Genomic DNA, 10,115 nt, shown 5'->3' on the forward strand with positions numbered 1-10,115 from the left:
TTTTACCCTTAATGAGGCGGGCCGGGTAGGATCAGGCACGCGGGTCGCGTGCCGGGTCGGGTTAGGCACTTATGGCACTAATAGTGCCATAAGTGCCAAGATTTTACTTTGGTTTTATTTTGGATTTCCGTTGGCATTTATGGCACTAATAGTGCCAAAAGTGCCAACGGAAATTTAAAATAAAACTAAGTAAAATGGTCATTTGGGCACTTATGGCACTAATAGTGCCATAAGTGCCATACGTGCAACACAAATACAGAAATAACAACATCATTTAAACCCTAAATGAAACATCTAAACCCTAAATGGAACATCTAAACCCCAAATGGATAATCTAAACACTAAATGGAATATCTAAACCCTATGGGGAAGTGTGCACTTATGGCACTTGTGGCACTAATAGTGCCATAAGTGCCATACGTGCAGCACAGATCAGATCAGATCAGATCTGTCGATGGCTGAAATCGAAGGAGGCGGAGATCAGATCTGCCGATGGAGGAGGCGGCGCAACGATCAGATCAGATCCACCGCCGCCGCCTCATCAGATCAGATCCAAAAAATCATCCCAGACACGCCCCAAAAAAATTAGAAAAAAATCAGAAACTCGAAATTCCCCCAATCGAAACGATGTCGTCGAACAACGAGAGCCCATCGTCGCCCACAGCGGCATCCACCGTCGACACTACGCCTTTGCTTGGCGACGAGAGCCCCAGCAATCGCTCCCGCTTCCTCGACCTCCGCGGCGCAGCTCGCTTTCTCCACCGCGCTAGCAGCCACGACCGCTCTATATGAGAGCCCTCCGTCTGCGTCTGCGAAACTATGCTGGAACAAACGAGGAGCGCCAGAGTGATTGGGCCAAATCGAAGAACTGCAGTGCGATGGGTAGAAAGGGCAAATTAGGCATTCCACCTAATTAATGGCTAAATTTTGATGTTTTTAGATTTAGGGCTAAATTTTGATTTTGTATGCTCAATAGGGCCATTCGGCCCTATTGTTTCTTTTATTAACTACACACTAATCTACAACTCATTAATTCCTGTGCCGAATCCAAACATGTCAAGATTCGTGGGACAGAGGGAGTATTGATGAACTCAAAAAATGTAAGTAAAGATCCTAGCGCTATTAACGAATTTAATCACCTGTTCATAAAAAGCTAAGATGGAAATTCGAACGAAGAGGTAGTATTTCAAATGCTCTAATAAAAATGTGTAACCCGTAAATACAAAGAGGACCACTATTTATAAATACAACAAAAGGATATTTTAGTCTTTTCTCCACGCGCGCACACACTCCTCATGTATTGAGCAATCGGCTATGGGCACGTAGGCCGCGTAACGTGTCAGGGATTATCGGGCCTTTGTCTTTTTCTCCAACTGTGGAACCTGAGACAGATACTACCAATAACATTGTCACCCATGCGTCGCCATAGAAGGATATCTCATCGTGAGGTACCAGCTAGAATCCAGCCCTGTACTCGATCGCGATCAAGATTAGTACGTGATTCTCTCCTCATCAAATATAATATAATAAATGAAATATAATCAATAGTATTATCTATTAATTAATGTATGAAAATACAGAGTTCAACGAATAATTTTTACCGCATCTTTTGACGGTTTCTCTCACAATTTTTATTTTTTAATTTTGGGGATTTAAACAAATGTGCGTCCCTCAATAAACAACCGGTTTTGAATTTCTCCTCTTAACAGATTTCGAGAGGAGAAACAACAGCGATTTCTGAAACATAGAGCTATTTCTAAAAATATAGAGAAACAACATAAATATTTCAGCCGATCGATTTTTTTAAAAAAAATAACAATAACAACAATATTTTTTTAGAGTCATCTTCTAATAGAGAAATAACAGCAATTTCCCGCAATCAAAAGAAAAACAACATCAATTTCTAAGAGACTTCAGCCGCAATCAAAAGAGCATGCTAAAATGATCGTCTAGCATTTTCACCATAGAAAAAAAATAATAATTGAGTGAAGTCAATCTTCGGTCCGACTATGCATAAGGAGAATAATGAGAGCGCTCGTCACATAGTCATTTTAAAGAAGAAAACATATTTGACCAGTAATTCAAAAAACACAAAATTTTGCCATTTTTTACGTGTAAAGACAGTTTTGCCTTTAATTAGGGCGGACCGAATTTGGGTCGAATTTGGATTTACGCGCGGGTTAGGCACATATGTCACTATTAGTGCCATATGTGCCAACCGGGAAAAAAAAAATCTAAGTATATGTCACTAATGGCACTAATATGACCATAAATACCATTCGTGCAACACTACATAAAAGAGTATATGGCACTAATGACACTAATATGGCCATAAGTACCATTCGTTCAATAGATTAAATGGAGAATCTAAACCCTAAATAATAATCTAAACCCTACAGGGAAGTATTCAAAATGGCACTAATGGCACTAATATTGCCATATGTGTCTAACCCGCACGCAAACCCGAATTCGACCCGAATCCGGTCCGCCCTATTTAAGGGTAAAACCAGGGGCGGATCCAAGATTTGTCGATACGGGAGGCTAAACTTGAAGGTATGCCCGGGGGTTGGGGGCGGTAGCTACCGAGCCAAATTTTTCGGACACTCCGTACAATTCATCTTTATGTTCAAGTATAATCTTAATGGACTTAGAATTATAATTTGATCACTAATTATAATCAATATTTATTTTCTTTTTATTGATTCAATAACAAATATATTGAAAGCATATAAAAAACTATCTCTCTATGTTTTTTAAAAAATTAATCTATCTTCTACAAGAATAAATTAATTTTTTATTATTATTTTGAATTTTTTTTATCTTTCTCTGAAAATTGGACTGGGCTATGAGCTTAGCTACATAGATATTAAGTTAAATATATTAATACATATAAAATAAAATTTTGCCCAGTGCAGCCTCAACTAAGATCCGCCCATGGGCAAAACAGTCCGAAAACGTAAAAAATGGCCAAAATTTATGTTTTTTTCAATTAGTGGCCAAATATTATGTTTGCATCTTCAAAATGGTCATATAAATATATTGTTTTAAGAATAGTTATGCAAAAGTTCATGAACACAATAGAAATTGTGTTACAATAATAATACATTTTGATTTTTCTATTTTTGTTTATTTGAAAAAGATGTCGATTTTCTTAATTAGTACGTGAAATTTATAATAAAGAAGTGTGTGTGTGTGTGTGTGTGTCTATATATATATATATATATATATATATATATATATATATATATATATATATATATATAGGGCTAGGCTAAAATAAAAATACATTTTAGAATATAAAATATGAATTATTTTCAGCCTTTAGATCATCAAGATCTACGGTTGATTCATCACCTAGCTTGTTGAATGAATTCATGGTCCCGAGTTCGAATCTCATAGGTAGCAAAAAATTTATTTTTCGCGATTCATGCATTTACACAGCGAATTCATACATGTTCCACATAGAATTCATATATTTTAGGCAGTTCATATTTTATATGTTAAAAAGTGTTTATATCGTAGCCCTATATATATATATAGGTATATATATATATATATATATATATATATATAAAGATGAATAAACAATTAACCATGGGTTATAGATATTTAGAGTAAGTTATAGCAAGAAGTTTATATATTACTAAGGATAACACTCAAATATCGACAATTGTACCAGTGCAGATGGTACTATAAATTTAGAAAACGTTTAATTTGGTGGATGTGATATATAGAATTGAATAAGATTAGAGAATAATTAAACAATAAACTCATTTGAGGTGATAAATAATAATCCATTTACATGATTAGAGTGTAGGCGAGTTATAAATACTTGACTAATTTAAATTGATTTATTACTCAAATCAAATACCTCTTCAGTAGATAGTATAGTGTAGATAATGAAGGTGCTTAGCTAAACTTATTTTAAAAAGTTTATAAGCTCCAACAACTTATAAGATGTAATTTCTCAAGAGCTTTTAAAGCGTGAAAGTATTTTTATAAGCTAGAAAGTGAATTTAACATTAGAGAGCAAAAATTTGTTAAGAGAAAAAAAATAAAGAGAGATAAACTTGAAAGGATATATGATGAAAATAATAAATTATAATTAAATAATATTTACAAAATAATTATTGTGTATAAAATTTTGAAAAAATAAATTGAGATAAAGGAACTTATTTTGTAGAAGGCATAAGCTCTTGAAACTTATTTCCATAGCCTATAAATTATTTAAGGATTTATTTTACCAAAAATTTTAAAGAAATTTATAAATTATAAATAGCTTATAAATTGTTTTAAAAAGCTTATAAGTTCAGCCAAACACCCTCAGTATATAAATGGTTGTAAATTTGTAACCATAATTTTATTGCTTACGATTGTGCACTCTTTGATGTAAAAGTATATCCTCCCACCATAAATATTTCACATTGTCATATGAATTAATTTGTGCAAATAGAATATGATTATAGAGGAAATACAATGAATATTGTTCATCATATAAATTTGTGCAAATAGAATATGATTATAGATGAATGCATTATTCATTGGCATGTCATTTACAACTCATCTCATCTTCATAACATATAAAAAAAAAGGTAAAAACATATTCTTGTTAAATGGATCCCACTGATCATACACACAGTATGCAGAGTTCATCTCCATTCCCCTATATAAACGAAACGAATATAGTAACATATTATATATTTTTTCTTACTCAAAGTCTTACCATTTCTTGATCGTGTGATTAGATCCTAAGTTAGCAGTGTCTGCAAAAGAAAATTACAATAGTTTGATTACGAATAAAATTTGTATGCAATAAATATTTTAATTTAGGATAAATGCTTACTTAGTGGTTCCCAAGATACAAAAAAGCATGCCCCAATAACAAAGTAGCACAATAAAAGCACCAACCCCTTCATGTAATGAGAGGTTCCGTCCTGTTAAAAATATCACGACACGTAAAATCAAAATCTGATTAATTTGGTCATTAAAAAAATATATCAAATATAGATTTTTAAAAATTAGCAAAGTTGAGTTAATATACCTGTAACGCCAATGCTGTTATTAGTATCGACAGGCCAAGAGCAATAGTTTCAAGGAGACTTAAATCAAGATCCATTTTTACGCCAATGATCCATGAAATTATCACGCTTAAAGGAACCTAGTTTTTCAAGAAATTTCACATATATTAGTCACACGCACACACTTATTGTATATAATAAAGGGGATTGATTTTTATACAAATTAAATTTATTGTATAAAATGGCCTATGAATTTACTATGAAATATTATAAATTCGTTGTAAAAAAAAATTATAAGTTAAAAAAAAAAAAAAAAGATTTTTTTGTCACTCATGCGATTCAAGCACATGACTATGAGTTTATTCAGCAAATTCATAATAGATCTCCATGAAACGAGGATTGAACATTATTCTTATTTTATATGATATCTACCTTGACTCATTTGAACCACTCCCTATAATAAATAATACTACTATCAATCGAAGATAAATAATTTTTTACTATCTTACCACAAACATGGCGATTTGAGTTGCTGAACCCATAGCCACCCCTAAAGTTATATCCTGCAACACACAAATACATGATTTTTTTATTATTTTTGAGAATACACAAATGCATGAAATTGCACCTGGAGAGAGAGAGAGAGAGAGCTCACTAATTTGTTCCTAAATGCAAAAATGATGGCCCCTGCGTGTTCTACTGCGTTTCCAACAATTGGTAGTAAAATCACACTAATGAAACAGACAGACAATCCCCATGAATTTGACGCAGCCTGCGTTGAACCAAACAAACTCAATATTACTCATTTTCAACGCATCCAAAAACTACATTTATACTATAATCTTCGTATCGAAAAATCTCCTAACTCACTTCGATTGTGGCGACGACGTATTCCGACAGCAGCGCTACGACGCCGGTCATCAGAACTAACCAAATCAAGGCACTATACACCCCAATCACCGGCGACTCCACCGACACGACGACGTCACCGTCGTCGTCAACTGCGTCTTCCTCCTGAAGATAATCAAATTATTTGAAACTTATTATATTTGAGGTATAATATAGCTAGTATTGATGAAATAAAAGATATATCGAGAGGCCGCAGCAGTGGGCCCCACCCGTTGCTCTTGGAATAACTGACGATGAGTGAAAAGCTGGAAGACGAGATAAGCAAAGTAGGCTATGAGCATGATAACGCTGCTGGCTCGTGATAACGCCAGCGTCGCCAACGCCGTTAATTCCGGATCCGATTTGCCTGTAAACTTGAACATCAAAGGCAGCACATGGCAGATCAACCCCAACAGCAAAAGCAGCGAGTTCACGTCCGCTTGTTTCTGTCAGAAAATCCCCACAAAATTAATTAAACCCACTATTAAGTATTACTAATGACTTTTGAAACCCTAACTATACATAATTAAATATTCAATTTCACCAGTACATATTAGCACATGCACGAGGGTGGGAAAGTTGTTAGTATATTATGGTACATGTCCCACTAATTGTCGCAAATAACACAATTTATTATTGCAATTAATACTAAAATTGAGGTGGATAATATATCGCTTACTCTTTCAAACTTTTGCTCCTTAGATATGTTGACAATGCCACCACAGAAGAGAGAGGAGCCCAAAACCAAGAGGAGATTGGAGAGAATTGAGCCCAAAAGGGAGTATTTCACAACATCTACTTTGTTTTGGATCAGAGCAAATATTGAAATGATAAGCTCCGTCACATTTCCACATGTTGCGTTTAGAAGCCCACCAACTGCAACCAAAAATCCCAATTAAATAAATATTCAAACACATGTAGTTCTTGAAAGAATATGCTAAATTGAAATAATATGATTAAAAAATATGGTTTGGTGAGGATTTTGTCCTTTCTTGAAGCATGTCATGGAAACCATTATAGTATGATAACTATTAATACTGACCACACACATTTCAAATGCGCTATTTCTGATTGCTAGTGTAAAAGATATTTTGAAAAAAAAAATAATTACCTGTTGGCCCTGTGAAGAGAGCAATCTGCCTGCACAAATAAACAAAGATTATAAGCTCTATTATACACAAAAAAGAAAATGAAAAAAAAATTCCTTACTCCGTCAAAAAGCTAACACGTTCTGCAAGTGGAATGAGTCCCAGACAACTCAGAGCAAACACCCATGGCTGTTTAGTCAACATCAAAATTAGTTCAAATGTTGCAACTAAATTCAATAAATACCATAAAACGCAAACTATATTTTAAGAAATCAAGTATGTTTCAACTATAAATGCACAACAGCTACTCAAGCATACGAACATCGCATCACACCAGCAAATTAATCTAATTCCGATTATTTATATAAAAAAAAAAAAAAAAAATTTAGAGAGAGAGAGCATACACTTCCGAAATGAAAATACTTAGCGGCAATGGCGAAAGGAATGGCGACAAAAAAAACGAAAAGCTTGGTCCCCAGCAAAACCTCCTGCAAATTGCCGAGGAAATTCCTCAGAAACCCGACCCGAATACCCGCGAGCAGCGCCCGATCCGATTTCTTCCGGAGCGAGGAAGACGACACATTGTGAGCCGTACGGCCATTCCGCATCTCCTTGCTCAAAACCTTGATATTCCCGTTCTCCAACAGCCACGCCTCGGGCGACGCCATTGTTGTCGGCAATTTATACCTTTCCTAGATTTCGATTTCGTTAACGTTTCTGTGCCCGAAGAGACTCAAAGTCTGAAACAGAGAGAAACACTCTATCGATAGTACTGTACTACATAGTAAGCTTTTCGGTGAGTGCTTCGATTTGTTGGAGATATATATATAAAGAAATTAAAAAACAAAAAGGAAAAAGGAAGAGTAAAACCTAGTCGTTTATCTAATTATTTTTTAAAAGAATAATATTTTGAGTTTTTTGTGCATATAAACGCAGAGAAACTTATATACGATGAAGACACATGTGGGCGGCACGTGTGAAGCGAAAAGGGTGCAGAAAATGTTTGTTTTTTATTTTGTTTCGACAATGAAAATGGAATTTTCGTGGAAGCCGCATATTTTGTTCGTATATATATAGGTTGTTTGTTATCATTCATTATCGGTGTATATGCGAAAGCAAGCGGTTGCAACTACATGTGTATCTCGTGATTTTGGGTTCATGGATTTTTTCCCTTTCTATTTCTGTTTCCCGATATGTTAAAATAGGGGTACAGCTGAGTTGATATTGATAACTTACACCGAAATATTTTTTTATTTGATTCAATTTATATTGGATAATATAGTTTATAAAGGACACTGGGAATATTGGATTTAATAATTCAAACTACACTGCAAGCTTAATATTTTATTACTAGTATTTAATAAAGATCCTAATAGGAATCGCGATTTTTTAATTATGATTATTTTATGATTTATTTTTACATGTGTATATATACCAAATAAGAGAATGAAATAAAATTGCACATCAGCGTTCAGCTCCAACTGTGAAGTCACGCACGTCTCACGTGCAAAATAGTTCAATCGTGCCCAAATATAGCTCATTTATGCCAAAATTAATAATAAATGGCCCAAATTGTAAGCCCGAATAAAATGTGACCTAATTTTGCAAAGCGTCCTAAGTTAGTGGCCTACAAAAATTTTGAACTCATATTTTTAATACTCCCTCCGTCCGCCAAGATTATGTAAAAATTACTATATTTGGCGTCAACCACACATCTCATAAAGTGGTGGGACCCTTTCTCCACTACATCAAAATCATCACCAATTTTATTAAATCCCGTGCCCAAGCAATTTTACATAATTTTGGCGGACGGAGGGAGTACTAGTTTTTAGTGTACGGTGTACCGATCGATGCCTATTTGTGTTTAATGTGCATGATATACAAATTACACATAGTTTAAATCGCTAATTAATTTATTAACTTATTGGTGGTGCTATGCTACTGGTAACTAGATATCAACTTTAAAATACTTTATGTAGTGGATTCAAAAATAAAAATACAAAAAAAATACAAAAAGTAATGATTATATTTATTTAGTTTTATGATTACGTACAAATAAAGTCTATATGTTGGGTAGGAAGTTGAAGGTTTATTCCACTATTTTAAAAGCATTCATAGTTGTGCTCTAAGAAAAAAAAAGCATTCACAGTTTAGGCGCTGGAAGCATATTCGTGCATGATTATGATATTTAAGGGTACATACACATTATATCTTTTTTTTTCTCACTCCTTTCATTTTCTATGTAGGTAAACCAAACCATTTAAAATGGAAGTGAATTAAATTTGATTTTGACATATCAAAACGTGCAAATATAAAAAGTCCTGATGGAATTAAATTTTGATTTCTGCATATCATTATCAAATATGTTATGAACACGAACATAAGAAAAATATATATGTAAAACACTTAGAAAAATAATCTAAACCATTAGTATTTTTAAAAATTAATTAAGTTGGGAATCGGTAATTATTCGTATCACCAGATTTTAAGACAATTACTTGAAACTTTTTTTTATTATTCGGTTGCTGAAGATGATTTATCTATATTCAGAACTTGACATTAACTTGTAATAAGAAAAAAGGTAAATTAATGATATAGGAAGTAATACATTATATAAGTACTACTTTAATTTTGGTGATGTTTAGACACGTTGCTGCAGGACTAAGCTATTTATTTTAATGTCATAGATTATCTTAAATGTTTACATACACTCCTATAGAGGTGGGATCCTCTAATATTCACTCCCCTCATAGTATATAGGTCCCAATTCGGACCACACAATGGGGCCACGTAGTGCTATAGGAGCGCGTCACATGGCAGCAGCCTCCCAAGGTAAAAAACACGAAGGGGTAAAATAGTCATTTCGATTTTTATTTTTTTTTAATACCGAAAATTCATTTTTTTTTCGCGGCCGTCGTCAAAATTATGCATATGATTGTACACCAATATGCATAAACATAAACCCAAATATGAATGGGAAAATATCAGTATACAAACCAACTGGTGTCTCTCGTTGTTGAAAAATGCTATGCATATTTGTGTGTAATGTTATGTATATTTATGTTTTTCTTTATGCATATTTGTGTTGAAATATATGCATAATACAATGCGACACCGTCAT

The 10,115-nt window shown here is 33.7% G+C and overlaps 1 protein-coding gene across 1 annotated transcript; it reads right to left on the reverse strand.

Moving 5' to 3' along the window:
* Positions 1-1,179: 1,179 nt before the first annotated feature.
* On the reverse strand, positions 1,180-7,900 carry LOC131022637 (vacuolar cation/proton exchanger 3-like). The gene is made up of 12 exons (XM_057952147.1): positions 7,399-7,900; positions 7,116-7,183; positions 7,018-7,046; positions 6,586-6,782; positions 6,137-6,352; positions 5,889-6,032; positions 5,674-5,790; positions 5,528-5,581; positions 5,042-5,158; positions 4,844-4,934; positions 4,724-4,763; positions 1,180-1,468 (listed from the first exon to the last, which is right to left on the reverse strand). The coding sequence occupies exons 1-12, from the start codon at positions 7,660-7,662 to the stop codon at positions 1,456-1,458; spliced, it is 1,350 nt and encodes a 449-aa protein (XP_057808130.1). The 5' UTR covers positions 7,663-7,900; the 3' UTR covers positions 1,180-1,455.
* Positions 7,901-10,115: the final 2,215 nt, after the last annotated feature.

Source organism: Salvia miltiorrhiza, chromosome 4 (assembly GCF_028751815.1).
Source record: "Salvia miltiorrhiza cultivar Shanhuang (shh) chromosome 4, IMPLAD_Smil_shh, whole genome shotgun sequence".
NCBI lineage: Eukaryota > Viridiplantae > Streptophyta > Magnoliopsida > Lamiales > Lamiaceae > Salvia > Salvia miltiorrhiza.